The following is a 19481-nucleotide window of genomic DNA, read 5'->3' on the forward strand; positions in this document are numbered from 1 at the left end:
TTTTCTCCGTTATTTTTTATTTTTTCCCCCTCTTTATTCATTTTTATCCGTAAAACCTGTTTGTCCTTCAGTGCGCCTGTGATATTCGCCACAAATAAGGACCTAATTAGACGTACGACCCCTCACAAATCCACGTTTATTCGGGCTCCATCACATTTCCCTCAGCTTGTATAACCGTTTAGATAACAGCGGTCGGGCTCACTCACTGAGCCGCTGTTAACCAACCATCCGCACGGGCTCATTCACCGGCGGCTGCCTCCTACTGATTTGCTCTCCCGTCTTACACGCCGGCCGTGAACGTGGTTTCCACGTGAAAGCGGCGTCAACCTTATGTAAAGGGACTGACAACAGCAGCGACCAATCACAGGGCCGAGCGGCTGTGTCGTCACCCTTTTCCCCGAAGTACAATGCACCTATTGGTTAGCATTTGTGATGGACGTATCTATTGACCAATGGACGTGAGGCGAGGGGCGGAGCTAAGGGAGGAGTTTGGAATAAGGTCACAGGCAGAGCTGGGGACGCGGAGAGAGCCGGTGTCTGACGCCCTGCACGGACAAAGAAGGCGTGTGTCGGTGCCGGTGCTCGTAGTTTGGACCCAGCCGTACCAAACACTCCGAAACTAGACTCTTCCCCGGAGATCTGGCCTGGAAAGGGATCGAGGTCCTGTCAGGTTGGTGCACTTTCACTTTCTTTACGCACGGTGCGCGTGTGCTCAGAGGGCAGCGCAGATACTGTTTCATGACGATGTTTGTCAAAGTGAAGCGTCAAAGTGATGAAGTCAAAGTTGCATAACTGTCAATGCGAGGGTCCAGCCTGGTGATTAGAGGTCACTGCCCGGAACCGAACCCTAACCTGTCCTGGTGGAGAACCTTCTCTTGTCCAACTTGCGCCTCGTAGAAGTTCGTGTTACGTAATGAGCGTTTTTCTTTCTCGAACCGTGCGGCGACGCATCGGGGCTGAGGGAGATGTCAGAGGCGCTCCGGAGCCTCGGAGTCACATGAGGAGTCCGTCGCGAGCCTTACATAAAGAGCGCGCTGCGGCGGCACATGGCCCGAGTGGCTGCGCAGCAACCAAATCTCCAGCGGGATCTTTGTCACCCGCAGACGCAGATTTAAACGCGTGTTTGTTGCAGCTTTTGTGGCGAGAGACGCGTCAGAAATGGGTAACGACACATTTCAAAGTTGACTGGTGTCTAAATGAGGATGTCAGCCACTTTACGCTCACATATTAAACCACGTGGTGCCAAATAATGACGCAGCTACAAGATACGACTTTGGGATTTTTGGATGCTCCACATGTGGTGGCGTCGCGATCCGGCGGACCTGAACTGCGTCATTGGTGTCATGATTCCCGTCCTCCAACAACGTGGAGCCCAGCTCAGCCTGTCCTGACAGGTGCTGCCCTGGTGACGCGATGATGAAGACGGGGGTCAGGAAACGAGCACGGTTGTGCTGTCCGCGCACCTGGAAGCTGGAGTATTGGGAGGACTCTGGAAAGTCCAGCAGACTTCACGCGGGTCGTCCATTCCTGGGGATTAACAGCAACGAGCCTCTGCGCAGCTTCAAACCTTTTGTTGAACTTAATTGGGTCCAGATCCGAAACACCGAAACGTCGCCATGACTACGGCGGTGCCCTGGTAACAGGCTGTCTTTTTGTGCCGGAGTTTGAAACCTTCCCACTAACTAAAGATGAGAAGCCCGACGGCGACGGAAGCGCGGCTCCAGATGAGCTCAGCCTCTGACGAGCTGCGCGTCTCCATGGAGACCGACCGTAAACATGGAGTGAGGGTGGCATGGTCACAGCGCCGCTGGGGCTTCACCGCTGTGCTGCTGCTGCTGCGTCAGGGACGAGTTTGACTGATGAGCTTTGATCACAAAAGGCTTTTGATCGTAATTTGGGAAGATCTGCTCCGGGTATTATCAAATGTAAACAATAATAAGCCCCTAGGAAACCGCCAGTGTCTGCAGGCTGCACCCCTAGTCCCTGGCACCCAGACAACGGTGCCATTCGGGTCAGGTTCTTTACTCGGTTGGTTTGGCACAGTGACACAGACGGCCCATAAAAGAACGCTGCTGACGTCAGAGCAGGGCAGTTAAGCTCAGGGCGCCGCCACGCTGGAACGTTTCATTACCTACGTTAGGGTGCGGGTGGGGTGAGGTCATGGCAACGCTGTTTAGAGAAGCCTGCTGCGTCACCACGTCGTGGTTAAACAACCCCGGGTGATTCCAGGCTGACGCAGCGTCTGCGTGAGTCGCCTGAGCAGGGTTGGCCTGTCAGCACAGGTTCTTCACACATGGTGCAGGTTCCTCCGGTTGGTTCTACTTTCCTGGTTAGGGTTAGGTTAGGTTAGGGTTAGGGTTAGAGGGTTAGGGTTGGGTTAGGGTTAGGGTTAGGGTTAGGGTTAGGTTAGGTTAGGGTTAGGGTTAGGTTAGGGTTAGGGTTAGAGTTAGGGTTAGGGTTAGGGTTAGGTTAGGGTTAGAGTTAGGGTTAGGGTTAGGGTTAGAGTTAGGGTTAGGTTAGGGTTAGGTTAGGGTTAGGGTTAGGTTAGGGTTAGAGGGTTAGGGTTAGGGTTAGAGGGTTAGGGTTAGGGTTAGGTTAGGGTTAGGGTTGGGTTAGGGTTAGGGTTAGGGTTAGGTTAGGGTTAGAGGGTTAGGGTTAGGTTAGGGTTAGGGTTAGGTTAGGGTTAGGGTTAGGTTAGGGTTAGGTTAGGGTTAGAGTTAGGGTTAGGGTTAGGTTTAGGTTAGGTTAGGGTTAGGTTAGGTTAGGGTTAGGGTTGGGTTTAGGGTTAGGTTAGGGTTAGGTTAGGGTTAGGTTAGGGTTAGGGTGGTTAGAGGGTTAGGGTTAGGTTAGGGTTAGGTTAGGGTTAGGTTAGGTTAGGGTTAGGTTAGGGTTAGGGTTAGGGTTAGGTAGGGTTAGGGTTGGTTAGGGGTTAGGTTAGGTTAGGGTTAGAGTTAGGGTTAGGGTTAGGTTAGGGTTAGGGTTAGGTTAGGGTTAGGGTTAGGTTAGGGTTAGGGTTGGGTTAGGGTTAGGGTTAGGGTTAGGTTAGGGTTAGGTTAGGGTTAGAGGGTTAGGGTTAGGTTAGGGTTAGGGTTAGGGGGTTAGGGTTAGGGTTAGGTTAGGGTTTAGGTTAGGGTTAGGGTTTAGGTTAGGGTTAGGGTTTAGGTTAGGTTAGAGTTAGGGTTAGGGTTAGGGTTAGGTTTAGGGGTTAGGGTTAGGGTTAGGTTAGGTTAGGGTTAGAGTTAGGGTTAGGGTTAGGGCTAGGGTTAGGTTAGGGTTAGGTTAGAGGGTTAGGGTTAGAGTTAGGGTTAGGGTTAGGGTTAGGTTAGGTTAGGTTAGGGTTAGAGTTAGGGTTAGGGTTAGGGTTAGGTTAGGGCTAGGTTAGGTTAGGGTTAGGGTTAGAGGGTTAGGGTTAGGTTAGGGTTTAGGGTTTAGGGTTAGGGTTAGGGTTAGGTTAGGTTAGGGTTAGGGTTATCCTGCACGTGCCTGAACCCAAAGACCAGATCGTTCCCAGGAATGATCGGCCCCGTCTCCGTGGTTTCCACTGGCGACGGTTTATGCCTGTCATTCTTTGAGGGCTGCACTTTGGCACAGCGCAGCGAGACAAACGTCCGGAAACCAGGCCGGCGACCCGCGGCTGTCGCCCCCCCGCCATGAACAGAACCCAATCCCATGATTCCCAGGGTGGACGGGGCTTTGAAACGGTTGGGGGGCTCACATGGTGGCGACCCAATGTTCTGAAAGGCCACGGTGTCTGCAGCAGGTAGCATTTACAGGCTACATCAGAGGGGCACCAGCAGGGCTCTTCAGAGGTCAGAGGTCAAGCCCTGCAGCGACAGACGCTCTGGCCTTTGAGGACCGTCGGTCTGAACAATCTGACCTCTCAAAATGGCATCTGTCTGAGTGTGTGTGTGTGTGTGCGTGTGCGTGTGTGTGTGTGTGTGTGTGTGTGTGTGTGTGTGCGTGCGTGTGTGTGTGTGTGTGTGTGTGTGTGTGTGTGTGTGTGCCATACAACCACACCAATCTGTTCTTTTCTCTCCAGATCCACCTGCTTCACCTGCACCGCCCCCCGTTAGGACATGGGGTAACTGTGGTTTCCTCTTCTGAACGGACCTGGACCAGCTCAGGGCAGCACCTCTCCTCATGTCAGAACATTCAGACTCCAAGCCGTTTCTCTTCACAGTCCTGGAGGATGAAGGGGAGGCCTCGGGGTGCAGAGGGGCCACCTCCTGCAGCGCGTTGCCTCGGGGGGGGTCCGGCCGCAGCGCCGTGGGCCCGCTGCACCACATGGGCGGCTACAGCCAAGCTGGGCCCCACCTGGGCCTCCAGTCGGAGGGCAGCGACAGCAGCGGCCAGGACCCCCCTGCGTCGCCCCACACCCACCGTAAGACCGGCCGCTCCCGGGCGCTCACAGAAGACGAAGTGGAGATGAAGAGCAGCGGGTCCAGTGGCAGCGGAACCGAATCGCACAGCAACGAGAGCCACGGCAACGAGAGCCACGGCAACGAGAGCCACGGCAACGAGAGCCACGGCAACGAGAGCAACGGACACGAGTCGGTGAGCAGCTCCAACGGCAACAGCAAAGACTCGGCGCTGCTGGAGTCCTCTGGAAGCAACAAGAGGTGAGGTGGTCACGGAGGAAGGAAGGAAGGAAGGAAGGAAGGAAGGAAGGAAGGAAGGAAGGAAGGAAGGAAGGAAGAAAGGAAGAAAGGAATAAATGAAGGAAGGAAGGAAGGAAGGAAGGAAGGAAGGAAGAAATGAAGGAAGGAAGGAAGGAAGGAAGGAAGGAAGGAAGGAAGGAAGGAAGAAAGAAAGGAAGGAAGGAAGGAAGGGATGAAGGAAGGAAGAAAGGAATAAATGAAGGAAGGAAGGAAGGAAGGAAGGAAGAAAGGAATAAATGAAGGAAGGAAGGAAGGAAGGAAGAAAGGAAGGAAGGAAGGAAGGAAGGAAGGAAGAAAGGAATAAATGAAGGAAGGAAGGAAGGAAGGAAGAAAGGAAGGAAGGAAGGAAGAAATGAAGGAAGTAAGGAAGGAAGAAAGGAATAAATGAAGGAAGGAAGGAAGGAAGGAAGGAAGAAATGAAGGAAAGGAAGGAAGGAAGGAAGAAAGAAAGGAAGGAAGGAAGGAAGGGATGAAGGAAGGAAGGAAGGAAGGAAGGAAAGAAAGGAATAAAGGAAGGAAGGAAGGAAGGAAGGAAGGAAGGAAGAATGAAGGAAGGAAGAAGGAAGGAAGGAAGAAAGAAAGGAAGGAAGGAAGGAAGGGATGAAGGAAGGAAGAAAGGAATAAATGAAGGAAGGAAGGAAGGAAGGAAGGGATGAAGGAAGGAAGGAAGGAAGGAAGGGATGAAGGAAGGAAGGAAGGAAGGAAGGGATGAAGGAAGGAAGGATGAAGGAATAAATGAAGGAATAAATGAAGGAAGGGAGAAAGAAAGGAAGGAAGAAAGGAATAAATGAAGGAAGGAAGGAAGGGATGAAGGAAGGAAGGGATGAAGGAAGGAAGGAAGGAAGGGATGAAGGAAGGAAGGAAGGAAGGAAGGAAGGAAGGAAGGAAGAAAGAAAGGAAGGAAGGAAGAAAGGAATAAATGAAGGAAGGAAGGAAGGAAGGAAAGGAAGAAAGGAATAAATGAAGGAAGGAAGGAAGGAAGGAAGGAAGGAAGAAGGAATAAATGAAGGAAGGAAGGAAGGAAGGAAGGAAGGAAGAAATGAAGGAAGGAAGGAAGGAAGAAAGGAAGGAAGAAATGAAGGAAGGAAGGAAGGAAGGGATGAAGGAAGGAAGGGATGAAGGAAGGAAGGAAGGAAGGGATGAAGGAAGGAAGGGAAGGAAGGAAGGAAGGAAGGGATGAAGGAAGGAAGGAAGAAATGAAGGAAGGAAGGAAGGAAGGAAGAAAGAAGGAAGGAATAAATGAAGGAAGGAAGGAAGGAAGGAAGGAAGGGATGAAGGAAGGAAGGAAGGAAGAAAGAAGTAAGGAAGAAATGAATAAATGAAGGAAGGAAGGGATGAAGGAAGGAAGGGATGAAGGAAGGAAGGAAGGAAGGGATGAAGGAAGGAAGGAATGAAGGAAGGAAGGAAGGAAGGAAGGAAGGAAGGAAAGAAATCAGGTGCTTAAGAGCACTAAACAATAACTAAAGAGCCCAGTTATGAATCTGAGGGAGTGAAAATACGGATGAATAAGAATAAAGCTGCTTTCAGCCGTCCTGAGGAGAATATACTGTATATATATATAGTATATATATATATACAGTATATATATATATATATACAGTATATATATATATATATACAGTATATATATATATATATATACTGTATATATATATATACTGTATATATATATATACAGTATATATATATATATATATATATATATATATATATATATGTATATATATATACTGTATATGTATGTATATGTATATATATAGCATGAGGGTGGATAATAGATAGATGGATGGAGGGCTCCTCTCTCCCTCTCTCCCTCCCTCACTTCCTCCCTCCCTCCCTCCTTTCCTCACTTCCTCCCTCCCTTGCTCTCCCTCTCTCTGACTCCTCCCTCCCTCACTTCCTCCCTCCCTCCCTCCCTCCCTCCCTCACTTCCTCCCTCCCTTGCTCTCCCTCTCTCTCACTCCTCCCTCCCTCCCTCCCTCCCTCCCTCCTTTCCTCACTCCCTTGCTCTCCCTCTCTCTCACTCCTCCCTCCCTCCCCTCCCTCCCTCTCTCCCTCCCTCCCTCCTTTCCTCACTTCCTCCCTCCCCTTGCTCTCCCTCTCTCTCACTCCTCCCTCCACTCACTCCCCCCTCCCTCTCTCTCACTCCTCTCTCACTCCCTCTCTCCCTCCCTCCCTCCCTCCCTCCTTTCCTCACTTCCTCCCTCCCTTGCTCTCCCTCTCTCTCACTCCTCTCTCCCTCCCTCACTTCCTCTCTCTCCCTCCCTCCCTCCCTCCCTCCCTCCCTCCTCCTTTCCTCACTTCCTCCCTCCCTTGCTCTCCCTCTCTCTCACTCCCTCTCTCACTCCCTCACTTCCTCTCTCCCTCCCTCCCTCCCTCACTTCCTCCCCTCCCTTGCTCTCCCTCTCTCTCACTCCTCCCTCCCTCCCTCACTTCCTTCCTCCCTCCCTTGCTCTCCCTCTCTCTCCCTCCTCCCTCCCTCCCTCCCTCCCTCCCTCACTTCCTCCCTCCCTCCCTCGCTCTCCCTCCCACTCACTGCCTTGCGGGACGGGCCAAACTTTCCCACTGGTTGTTGTTGCCGCAGCGACGCTGTGTTTTTGTTTGTTTGTTCCTGGGAGGAGCGAGCGGCGCCACATTTTCCTCCCTGTTGCGTCCCGCCTCTCCTTCTGTGCCTCATTTCTACCTCTGAGATCTGACACAGATGTTGCTGGTTTGGATTGAACAGTTTTGTTCCTCGGGCTCTGGACACACAAACCCCCAACAACAAGGTGTCCCAGTCATCCGGGTCATCAGAACCTGTGGCTCTGTGAGCACCTACAGGAGGTTCTCACCCCATACAGGACAGAAAACACAACCACTGACAGCCAGTTGTGCGTCGCTGCTGTAAGAACTTAAACCAGGTCACCTTCCAACCTGTCCAGACCAAAGGTTCTGAAGACCCAGCTGGTCCAGACCTGAGTCTGAGCATTGTGTTTGAGGGACGAGACAAAACATGCGCGAACACTGACAAACATCTCCAAATGAACTCCCAATGCAGCTCGTCTTCGTTCTCGTCTTCGTTCGTTCTCGTCTTCACAGTTCTCGTGTTGAGATGGAGAACTGGAGGACTTGAAGTCCCGATCGGACCTTGTACCCAGCAGCTCTCCTGAATTAGACGCCTGTTTGGACTGAGTGGTTTATTTTTGGTAGCGTGTGCTAATTAAAGCCACCTAAACTGCCTATAAAAAGTTCGGTTTCCCTTTTATAGCTTTTAAACTCAGAGTTGCTCTTAACGTGAGGGGGAGCTACACCTACCAGGATTGTGCAGGTAACCTGATTGCACAGGTGCACCTGGGTCAAGAGGTCACGCAGCATTCAGAAAGCTCCTTGGAAAGAGAAGCTCCTCCCCCTCACCCCGGAAGGCCAGGACCTTTCCCCACGACTCAGGCTTAAGCAGGGCTAACTGGGACCGTCGGCGCTATTCTTGGAGGCTGCGGGTTAAGTTTGGTAGAACAGCCCCGGTAGAGGCTCATTGTGAAGGTGTTTCTGTTCTTAACCTGATAAGCAGGTTATAAATAGTCACTGGGATGTAGTAGAAGTGAGTCAGTGTCACAGCTGCTGCACAGAGGTCCAATTTAAACTCACCTGGAGCAGGTAACAAAGTTGTACAGAGCCCTGAAATAGGAGAAGGGCTGGAAGAGTGTTGGCTAATATCAGTGGTACAGCAGCACAGCAGCAGCAGCAGCAGCAGCAGTAGCAGCAGCAGCAGCAGCAGCAGTAGCAGCAGTAGCAGCAGCAGCAGCAGCAGCAGTAGCAGCAACAGCAGCAGCAACAGCAGTAGCAGCATCAGTAGCAGCAGCAGCAGTAGCAACAGCAGCAGCAACAGCAGTAGCAGCATCAGTAGCAGCAGCAGCAGTAGCAGCAGCAGCAGCAGCAGCAGTAGCAGCATCAGTAGCAGCAGCAGCAGTAGCAGCAGCAGCAGCAGCAGCAGCAGCAGCAGCAGCAGCAGCAGTAGCAGCAGCAGCAGCAGCAGCAGCAGCAGCAGCAGCAGTAGCAGCAGCAGCAGCAGCACAGCAGCAGCAGCAGCAGCAGCAGCAGCAGTAGCAGCATCAGTAGCAGCAGCAGCACAGCAGCAGCAGCAGCAGCATCAGTAGCAGCAGCAGCAGCAGCACAGCAGCAGCAGCAGTAGCAGCATCAGTAGCAGCAGCAGCACAGCAGCAGCAGCATCAGTAGCAGCAGCAGCAGCAGCATCAGTAGCAGCAGCAGCAGCAGTAGCAGCAACAGCAGCAGCAACAGCAGCAGCAGCAGCAGTAGCAACATCAGTAGCAGCAGCAGCAGCAGCAGTAGCAGCAACAGCAGCAGCAACAGTAGCAGCAACAGCAGCAGCAACAGCAGCAGCAGTAGCAACATCAGTAGCAGCAGCAGCAGCAGCAGCAGTAGCAGCAACAGCAGCAGCAACAGCAGCAGCAGCAGTAGCAGCATCAGTAGCAGCAGCAGCAGCATCAGTAGCAGCAGCAGCAGCATCAGTAGCAGCAGCATCAGTAGCAGCAGCATCAGTAGCAGCAGCAGCAGCAGCAGCAGCAGCAGCATCAGTAGCAGCAGCAGCAGCAGCAGCAGCATCAGTAGCAGCAGCAGCAGCAGCAGTAGCAGCAGCAGCAGCAGCATCAGTAGCAGCAGCAGCAGCAGCAGCAGCAGCATCAGTAGCAGCAGCAGCAGCATCAGTAGCAGCAGCATCAGTAGCAGCAGCATCAGTAGCAGCAGCAGCAGCAGCAGCAGCAGCATCAGTAGCAGCAGCAGCAGCAGCAGCAGCATCAGTAGCAGCAGCAGCAGCAGCAGTAGCAGCAGCAGCAGCAGCAGCAGCAGCATCAGTAGCAGCAGCAGCAGCAGCAGCAGCAGCAGCAGCAGCAGCAGCAGCAGCAGCAGCAGCATCACAACGAACCCCATTCGTCTCTGATTTTGATGCCATTTTAACCTTTTTGTGTCCTACAGCTCCGACTCCCACAGCCCGTCTCCTCCCAGCAGCTCCAACGCCTTCAGCCTGCTGAGCTCCGAGCAGGACAACCCGTCCACCAGCGGCTGCAGGTGAGAACAAAAACCCACGTCTCAAACACTCCTGAATCATATTAAGGGACCTTTCTCTCTCTCTCTGCTCACTACTGGGGCAGAACTATACATTAGACATGTGGTAAAATGGTGCGACTGTCTCTGACACACTCGGCTGCTCTGTTCGCAACAATGAGCAAGCGCTCGCCAACGCTCCACACGCCGCCGGCCATCTGCCGCCGCAGGAGTCACCAAAGAGACGCACACGCCGTGCGTTTACGCAGCTAAGCCGATGATGGCGAAAGAAAGGGGCGGGTCCTCGGCGGGACAAACGTCTCCTTCCTGTGGACACCTGACATCCCTCAGCCGTCCAGCTGGACTCTGCTGTCCTGTGATTGAGCATGGCACGCGGGTACTTCCTGTCAAACAGGAAGCGCATGTGGCGGAGATGAGCTGGCAGAGTGTGTGGGGCAGGGTGACGTACATTTGTGAGCAAAGTGAGGCCATAAACAGACTTTTCTCTTTGCTCTCCGTGATGTTCAGCGCTCTCGTTTAGAGACATCATGGTGGCGTCAGCAGGCCTCTGGCCCACCCGCTCGCACCTTTCTAAAGCAACACTTCACACGGTCGCCATGCCCGATGCACCTTCCCATTGTCCTGACTTGCCACTTTGCCTCTCACAGCAGTGAAGAGTCGGCCAAAGCCAAGACCCAGAAGGAGGTGATTAAAACTCTGAAAGAGCTGAAGCTCCACCTGCCCGCTGAGAAGAGACACGGCTACAAGTCCAGCACCCTGAGCACCCTGAAGTACGCGCTGCGCTGCGTGAAACAGGTGGAAGGTAAAGTGTTGCCTTTTCAGTCTGCTCTATTCTGGCCTTTGTTGCCTGTCCTAACTGGTCGTGTTTGTGACTCCCAGTGGGGGGGGGGCGTATGAGCTGGTCCTGCTCAAGGTTCCTTCCTGTTGAAAGGAGGCGTTTACTTGCTAATGTTGCTTGATCATGTCAGTGAAGTTTAATGTTCTCAGGAGAACACCAGGCCCTTGTTTTACATTATTGCTGTGGGTGAGAATCTTCTTCCTGTTCCTCCAGCTAATGAGGAGTATTTCCAGCTGCAGCGCATCAACGACAGCCATCCTTCGGGCCTGGACGTGTCCTCCTACACGATAGAAGAGATCGACAGCATCACTTCGGAATACACCCTCAAGAACAACGTGAGCTGCGTCCCTCCTTGCGTTCACGCGCCCCGGCACAGTTGCTGAAGCGTCTGTGTCTGCAGGACATCTTTGCGGTGGCCGTGTCCCTCAGCACAGGCAGGATCGTGTACATCTCCGACCAGGCCGCGTCCATACTCAACTGCAGAAGAGACGTCTTCAAGAACACCAAGTTCGTGGAGTTCCTGGCGCCGCAGGATGTCAGCGTGTTCTACAGCTTCACCACGCCCTACCGGCTGCCCTCCTGGAGCATGTCCACCGGAGCAGGTAGGTGCTGCTCTCACTGCTCATCTGCTTGAGTTCACCAGTGTCGACCTGATTTTTGATGGGGTTAATTCAGCCGGAGCCAAGCCCCCGTTTGCTCCCGCCGGGCAGGATTGCGGAGCTTTTGAATTCAAACATTTCGTTTTCCTGTTTCAGAGTCGTCACCGTCCGACTGCGTGCAGGAGAAGTCCTTCTTCTGCCGTATCAGGTGGGTGTTGTTCGGTGGGGGACCATCTGCCACCTGTTTATAGTCTCTATTCATGCTTTCTTTTCCACTCTTTGTGATTATGAATGAGCCTGTGACATCATTCTCTTCCCATTCATCTGACACCTTTTCCAGCTCTCTGTTATACACAAAAGCAGCCCCGCTGACGCGCGCTGTAAAATTAGCTATCTACTCCAGATACATTAAACAATCGATTGAGATGAATAAAAAACCAACAAGACAGAAATCTGCACAATATTGAATCGGCTTCCTCTCGGGAAGAGAAGGGCAGTAGCGCCCCCTCGTGGTGAGCTGGAAAAGGGTAAAATCACACAAACTTGTGCAGTTTGAGTCAAGTTGTTTTTAACTTGAATTCCCAGTGGTGGTAAGGAGTGCCGGGGGGACCTGCAGTATTATCCCTTCCGCATGACGCCCTACCTGATGAAAGTCCAAGACACCGTCCACGCTGAAGACCAGTTCTGCTGCCTCCTGTTGGCCGAACGAGTTCACTCCGGTTATGATGGTAAAAATAAAAACCTGCAAAAAAAAAACAGCCTGCAAATATATAAAGGATGAAGCTAAAAAAAATCTTGTCTTTTCTACCAGCCCCCAGAATTCCGACCGACAAGCGCATCTTCACCACCACCCACACTCCAAGTTGTGTGTTTCAGGATGTGGATGAGAGGTTAGCCGCGCTCTGCTACAGGCTTTTCCATACTTAGCCAAACGGGGACGTGGAGAGAACTAACAAAGTGTTTGTCCCCGTTACTGGTTCCCTTCAGGGCGGTTCCTCTCCTCGGGTATCTCCCCCAGGACCTGATCGGCACACCCGTTCTCCTTCACCTGCATCCCAACGACCGACCCGTCATGTTGGGGATCCACCGAAAGAGTGAGTGACCATAACCTCTGCCCCCAGCGCGACCCGCGTCCTGACCCGCGTCCTGACCCGCGTCCTGACCCGCGTCCTGACCCGCGTCCTGACCCTCCTTGAACTGTTTCCTCCACAGTCCTCCACTACGCCGGCCAACCCTTCGACCACTCATCCATCCGCTTCTGCGCACGGAACGGAGAATACATCATACTCGACACCAGCTGGTCCAGTTTTGTCAACCCGTGGAGCCGCAAGGTCTCCTTTGTTATTGGGAGGCACAAAGTTCGTATGTGAGTGTTGGAGATGAAATCTGGTCTAGTCTGACAAACGAGCCACCTCCCAACACAGAAACCTTTTTTATCAATCAGGGGCCCCGTGAATGAAGATGTTTTTGTGGCCCCGACCTCTGCTGCCGAGGTGAAGACGGTGGACTCCGACATTCAGGAGGTCACTGAGCAGATCCACCGGCTGCTCCTGCAGGTGAGCACATGGGGATCATAGTGGGGGGGGGGGCAACGGCAGCGATGGCGGGAGTCTGAGGAGCAAACGAGGAGCGCCCGAGTGACATTCAGGAGTTTAAGCGCTCCCTCTTTCTTCTGTGATCAGCCAGTTCACACCAGCGGGTCCAGCGGCTACAGCAGCCTCCCCAGAACCGACCACATCTTCAGCATGACCTCCTCGAGTGAGGACAACTGCTGCGGCGACAAGATGCCGGAGCAGGAGGAGGAAACGTGCAGCAAGAGCAGACCTGTAAGTGATGGATCCACGTGGTGTCACTATTGATTGAAAAACTCCGTTCTCTGAACGTGGGATTCTTCTCTCACTGTTTCCCAGCGCACCTTTCAGGAAATCTGTAAGGGAGTTCATCTTCAGAAGAACCAAGAGCAGCAGGCAAACAAGGCAGACAACAAGAAGAACAGCAGTAAGATCAGCTCAGAACAGCACCAGGGTGCCGTCGCTGAGACGCCTCCATGTTCTAACCTCTGCCCCCCCCCAGTAGAGGCGGCAGAGAGGAGTCCTGCAGTGGTGCGGCCCAAAGACTCGGCAGCTCTCCTAAACCCCAGGGAGCCCGGGGCCGCCGTGGAGGAGAGCAGGCCCTCCTCTTTCCAGGAGATGACCTTCAACGAGCAAACCATCTACTCCTACCAGCAGATCAGCTGTCTGGACAGTGTTGTCAGGTGATGTGACGCTAAAGCTTCAGGAGGAGGTCCTCCTGTTGTTGGGAGCAGCTCCACTCATCGTTGTGGTGTGCTGGTTCTCAGGTACTTGGAGAGCTGCAGTGTTCCCATCAGCATGAAGAGGAGGTGCCGGTCTTCCTCGAACACCACGTCTTCTAACTCGGATGACTGCAAACAGAAAGGCTCCGGTCAGGTGCAGGTGTCAGCAGGTGCGTTCCCCCCCTCTGCTCCCCCCACCAACGCCACAGTTACTTAGTATCAGCTCATCTCACGATACAGTTCAGGGACAAACTCAGCTGCAGGACCTTGGTGCTCAGCATCTTGCTGAAGAACCCTTTGACCTGCCGCAGGGTCCTGACAGCTAACCCAGGGCCACTGGAGCGACTACTCTAGCACCACAATCTCTTGTGTGTTCTCTTTGGCAGCACCCGCCATGCCGAAGGACCAGTCTGGTCTCTTACCTTTGGACGTTCCAGACAAAAAGTCCGGTGACGCAGCGGTAGTGGGGACCTCACTGCCTCTTCCTGTCCCTAACAAACCGGAAAGTGTGGTCTCCATAACCAGCCAGTGTAGCTACAGTAGCACAATAGTGCATGTTGGTGACAAGAAACCTCAACCAGATTCAGGTACATTGTGGTGGAGAAAAACCCGATTTCTTCTCTTGTTGCTCTTATTGTTCATCCAGCTGATAAAGCTGCAGCCTTTCAGCTAATGGGCAGCTGGTGTCTGAGCCAGGACAGGTTCTGTTTGCAGTTCTAGACTCGGAGCGGAGACGGGACAACCCCTTAACAACACGTAACCCTTCATCCACACAGAGATCATAGAGGACACACCAGGAACGGGAGAGACGATGGAATCTGGCCAGAGCTCCTGCGCTCCTCCTCCTTTGGCCGTATCGCCTCCCAGCCAGGAGAGGGAGGCCTACAAGAAGCTGGGACTGACCAAGCAGGTTCTGGCCGCCCACACGCAGAAGGAGGAACAGGCCTTCCTGTACCGCTTCAGGAAGCTGCGTGGACTGTCCTCCCTCAAGGCCAACTGCTCTCCGGTATCCATGTACCTGGAGAGGCAGCGGGAACAGATCAACAGTAACGGTAGGTCTGAGGAACGGTCACAACTAGCAACGATAGCCAGAGGTTGCCAAGGTTACCGTGCTTCTAGTTTCAGTCCTCCAGTCACATGGTTCTGTAAGCACCGATGCAGTTCTCTTTCCAAGGATGCTGATGTCATCACAGTGACTATGACCTGGTATCGATATTCCTTTTCACCCCCAGCTGCTCCCACCGCTGGCTCCTGCAAGCCGGGGTCCAGACCCACCGGCCGGCGCGGAACCAGACTTAAGAAGACAAAGTCGAAGCGAGCCAAGCAGATGGAGTCCTCGGACAGCACGGCATCCCAATGCAGACAACAGCAGCAGCTGCCTCGTCTGAACCAGGGTCTCAATGTCACCTCGTGCTCTGCTTCTGACACCTCCCAGTCCGCCTTCCCCCTGGCCTACCCCTCCGTGATTCAAGGATTCCCCCTGCAGGTGTACCCCAGCACCGGTTCTGCAGCTCCCGCCACAGACGCTACCTTGCTGGGCTGCAGCAGCAACAACCAGGCCTCTCAGACCCCCGCAGGCCCTTCGTCCATCCAGCCAGCTCCATTCCCCCCCCCCATGCTCACGCCGATTGTTGCTTTAGTGCTGCCTGACTACCTGTATCCTCCTCTGGCCAGCAGGATGGCCCCCCCACCGCCGGTCTACCACCCCCCAGACGCCCCTGGCTTCCCCGCCCAGATGCATCCCTTTTCTCCGAATGCCTTCTTGGGCCAGTTTTCATTCTCGGCTGCGCCTCCGCTGAGTGTCCAGAACCCCTTCAGCTCCCAGCACCATTTCCCATCTCAAGCCAGCTTCCTGACCCCGTCCGTCTGCTTCCCACCATCCACGGAAACGCCGAAGGCCCCCGCGGAGGGCCAGTCTCGCTCCACCACGCCACAGTATGGAGGATGTGGAGGCCCAACATCTCCGCCCATCTTCCACTCCAGCTGCAGCTCCCCCCTCAACCTCCTGGAGCTGGAGCTGTCTGTGGACAGGCAGGACAGCACAGCGCTCCCTCCTGGAGGACAAGGGACTAGCATGGCCGAGAGGGAGAAAGGAGCAGGCGGTATCCAGGCCAACGACAGGGAGCCAAAGCAGGTAACCACGCCCCCCCCCCTCCCTGCAAATATCACCATTACTTTTAACTTTCATATTTAGAAAGGCTGTAGAATGTGAAGTCCTCCCTGAGCAATTCGGTTGGTTTGAACTCTCTGAGGCTGATGTTCGGGTCAGCCCAACTTGGCCCCCCTTGGCTGTTCGGGGTCCCACGCCATCGGCCCCCGATTCCCCACATTATCAACTGTTCAGCTGCAGCCGTTTTTGTTGCTTATCTTGCCTATGCTTTGTTTAGTCTGGACTCGTCCAGTGATGTGTGGCCTGGGGTGTTAACACATGATGTTATTATCCCTTACACCCTATAGCCATCTCTCAGTCTCCTTGGTCCACCAGGACCCTTGTATTGCGAGGACACGTCCTGTGTCTGTGAGCATTTGTCTTGGGATAAAGTGTTCTCATTGCTGAGAAAAGAGGTAGGCGAATCATCGGACCTCTCCAAACCCATTCCTCATGATTCCATATGTCACTTCTAACTGTTTCACTCATTTTCCTTCTGAATTCTGCTCTAGACAGCTGTGTTTAACGCCGCCCATCTTAGTTGTATAGCAGTGCTAATCATTCTGCTAAACCGGGTGTTTGCTCAGGTGTCTCCATGGCCGTGGCAGGAATGTTCCCTTTTAGACGCTCCCCACCACAGCACCAAGCTAATGATAACATGTTGTTGCTGGTCATGGTCACGATGGGCGCGCACGGCGCCCAGCTCCTCGCAGCAGCACATTCCCGCGTCCGATCCCGTGTTCTTTCCATTGACTGTGTTAATGGAACCTCGTTAATGTTTGTGTTCCCACAGGCGAGTTCGCGCGGCGACGGGAACAACAGTGACATCAACACTCTGTCCAGCGACATGTTGGACATTATTCTCCACGAGGATTCTTGTTCGGCCACCTCGGGATCGATGGGCTCGGGGTCCAACGGCTGTGGAACGTCAGCCAGTGGAACCTCCAACAGCGGAACATCCAAGAGCAGAGAATCAGCCAGTGGAACCTCTGGCAGTCGAACAGGTTCAGGAGCTTTTACCTTCTCACTCCAAACACGAGTTTTAGTAGAAATGTGCCTCTTGGGTGAGTCCGTCCACCAGAATGATGGCAGCAGCTTCTCATATCCTTCAGGAAGCAACAACAGTAGCAGCTACTTTGGCAGCGTGGACTCATCCCAGAACAGCCAGAAGGTCACCAGTCACTTGAGCAGCAGCGAGGGAAGAGCCGTGGAGATGGATCAGAGCCGACAGTCCATCACGTATGCACTGCAGGACCCTCTGTGGCTGCCCTCGGCCAACACAGATGAAAAGTTAATGATGACCTATCAGCTGCCCTCACGGTGAGTCGCACAGTGGGCCTGCACGTGGTTAAGCAACTTAGCTTTTCTGACAGTGGGCTCATCTACTTCTGATAACAAGCCAAAGTCATCAAGAGTTTCTCATGTTTTTGACTTTTAAGAACGTGAGTCTGCAGTTGTGTTGTGTCACCGCTAGATGGCACTCGGGTGTAGTCGTCCTGGTGTGTGGAATGATGAGAAACTAGCTACCCAGCACTGTAGGCTCCACACTGAAAAACACCAAACTAGAAAGTTGTTTTAGCAACTTGGTGCTCAGGAGCTTTCCGCTGCTCCATAAGCCCACGATTTAATGGCTAGATACATACGTTTGTGCTCATGGTTTAAATGCCGACATGTGACCTTAGAATGTGCCTGTCTGGATCTGCAGGGACATCCAGAGAATGCTGAAAGAGGACAGAGACAAGCTGGTGCAGCTGCAGAAGAACCAGCCATGTTTCTCAGAACAGCAGAAGAAGGAGCTGGTGGAGGTCCATTCCTGGATCAAGAAGGGAGTTCTGCCCGAGGCGATTAACAACAAGGTAGACTGAGTCCCTTCTTTTTAAATGGACTCCTTCATACCATGGAAACCTTCATACCATGGAAACCTTCATACCACGTGCCTTCTGGGCTGTCCAGGGCTGTTCCTGCTGCGATGGAAGCTTGGAGGCGGCGGTGACTGAGGTGGCGGAGAATCAGCCAGACCTGGACACCCTGGATGCGGAGACGTGGAGCAGCGGCTGCCAGCGGAGGCCCGGAGAGGATCCCACCAACGCTGCTGTCATTTCCTGCCACGTCACATCTGCTGCCTCCAACACACAGACACAAGCAGCAAGGCAATAAACCACTGAAGCCTCAGAGAACGGCGCCGCCGGCGTCACATCCGGGGCCGGCTGCTCCGCACGCTCCTCGTCTTCGTCACTTTTTACTGATGGCGGGCTCGGTGAGAACGCCTCTTTGCTCACTGTCCTGCTGCACCGGCAGAGGCGGAGCTCCTGCGGGAGCCCCACAGGAGCTCCGCAGACCCAGGAGGACCAGGAGGACAGTAGACGTCCCACAACAGGCTGCCGTTGGACCTCTGTTGCTCCTCCCCTGTCGTTAGGAGGCCTGGGCGAGGTGGAACACTATGAAATGATTCTAAACTGCACTGAGAAAAACCCAATCTGATGCAAATCATAAGCTATTTTTAATCAGCGGCCCGACGGCTTTGTGCCGCGCTGCCACTTCTGCTGCTCCGTCTTCGTCTCTGTGGTTTTACAGATTCTTCTTTTTATTTATATTTCCACGCAAGTGCGAATATTTGGTTTGTCCGTTGTTGTACGGGGATTTTGCCTCTTTTTTTGGAGCTGAAAAGGAAAATGGGCTGTGGGCAGGACCAAGAATGTGTGTTTATCGTGCATCATCATCATCATCATCATCACTCGGTGAGGGTGAAGACGAATGGTGGCGTCTCAGGTGAAAGTGCCAGTTGCAGCACATGTGGCCACGTCAGAGGTCAGAGGTCAGAGGTGAAGGTCTTGCACACTGTCGCAGGGACGATGGAGGACTTGGAAGTTCTCAGCATCACCACAATCCTGACTCGGATCTTTGAGCAGAAGATTCTCACAATGCACCTTTGATTTTTAGTTTCTTTCCCCTAAAGTGATTTTTTTTTTTAGATTTAAATGGTGGATTTTCTGTTGTAATTGGTTTATTTTTCTGTAATAAAATGTTCCAGATTTTGGTGATTTTGCCTTTATTCCTGTGGGATCTTATGAAATGTCTGTTTCTGTGAGTGAACTGAAGCTCCACGAACGAAGAGGATCACACGCCCTCATCACAGCCTCGGCTCCCCGGGATCGGTCGGGATCGCCTCCACTGTGGGCTGCAGCCCGGCCAGATCAAAGCGGCCCTGTCCTCGTCCCTCCCCCACCCCCACCCCCGCCTTCACACCTCAACCAGGGCAACAACCCCCCCCCCCTTCCCCCCCGCGGGGCTCGTCTGCACCTCCAGACACCCGCAGGTCGCCGGTCTGACCCTAACAGAGGAGTAGACGAATGTTTCCAGCTGTTAGTCAAATTTTAAGGGAGGCAGTAAAAAGAAACAAATATTTGGTGCTTTAGAAAGAACAGAATGTCACATCAAGAGGTAATGTGGTTTCCTGTGTTGCTGTGCAGCGATGCATTATTGGACCAGCTCATTCTTCTTCTTGTTATTATTGGGTTCCTGCTGTAGGTGGAGCTCTCTAAAGCTGCTGCTTCTGAACTCCACTGAGGCTCGTTGTCAGCCGATTAAAGACGCTCCCTCACAGCTGCTGCCAATGCTAATCCCAGCGTGCTCGTCACAGACGCCTGGCGGAGGTGGCTGAGCACCGGGGCCTCTTTTCTTATTCATCTGCCGTTGGGGGCCCGACTGTGTGGAGGCAAGGCTGCGTCTGCTGCTCTCACCAGGAGCTCCGGGGGCCCGTCTGACACAAGCACTCCTAGCATGATTTAATCTACACATTCCCTCCATCAACGAGGTGAAGGTGGTCACTGGAGGTGAAGATGGTCACTGGAGGTGAAGATGGTCACTGGAGGTGAAGGTGGTCACT

General features: G+C 53.3%; 1 protein-coding gene across 5 annotated transcripts; it reads left to right on the top strand.

The window, feature by feature from the left end:
- Positions 1 to 510: 510 nt before the first annotated feature.
- On the top strand, positions 511 to 18629 carry LOC101061913 (period circadian protein homolog 2-like). 5 transcript variants are annotated; one of them, XM_029832327.1, is made up of 24 exons: positions 511 to 670; positions 4040 to 4619; positions 9627 to 9719; positions 10364 to 10518; positions 10768 to 10889; positions 10955 to 11156; positions 11310 to 11361; positions 11739 to 11881; positions 11965 to 12043; positions 12141 to 12247; positions 12366 to 12519; positions 12598 to 12709; positions 12836 to 12979; positions 13064 to 13151; positions 13227 to 13407; positions 13492 to 13616; positions 13833 to 14033; positions 14223 to 14498; positions 14679 to 15580; positions 15904 to 16011; positions 16389 to 16599; positions 16708 to 16915; positions 17301 to 17451; positions 17549 to 18629. In XM_029832327.1, the coding sequence occupies exons 2-24, from the start codon at positions 4141 to 4143 to the stop codon at positions 17750 to 17752; spliced, it is 4497 nt and encodes a 1498-aa protein (XP_029688187.1). In that variant the 5' UTR covers positions 511 to 670; positions 4040 to 4140; the 3' UTR covers positions 17753 to 18629. The 5 variants fall into 5 exon arrangements, with proteins under 5 accessions (XP_029688187.1, XP_029688188.1, XP_029688190.1 ...); XM_029832328.1 differs by having other exon boundaries at positions 13230 to 13407; XM_029832330.1 differs by having other exon boundaries at positions 9642 to 9719.
- The last annotated feature ends 852 nt before the right edge of the window (positions 18630 to 19481 follow it).

Source organism: Takifugu rubripes, unplaced genomic scaffold (assembly GCF_901000725.2).
Source record: "Takifugu rubripes unplaced genomic scaffold, fTakRub1.2, whole genome shotgun sequence".
Lineage (NCBI taxonomy): Eukaryota > Metazoa > Chordata > Actinopteri > Tetraodontiformes > Tetraodontidae > Takifugu > Takifugu rubripes.

What these genes read in the sequence shown, in the direction of transcription:
- LOC101061913 (XM_029832327.1), top strand. Translation starts at nt 4,141, where the DNA reads ATGTCAGAACATTCAGACTCCAAGCCGTTTCTCTTCACAGTCCTGGAG. An exon ending in GGAACAGATCAACAGTAACG is followed by an intron (nt 14,499 to 14,678) that starts GTAGGTCTGAGG and finishes TTTCACCCCCAG; the next exon opens with CTGCTCCCACCGCTGGCTCC. An exon ending in AACCTCTGGCAGTCGAACAG is followed by an intron (nt 16,600 to 16,707) that starts GTTCAGGAGCTT and finishes CATATCCTTCAG; the next exon opens with GAAGCAACAACAGTAGCAGC.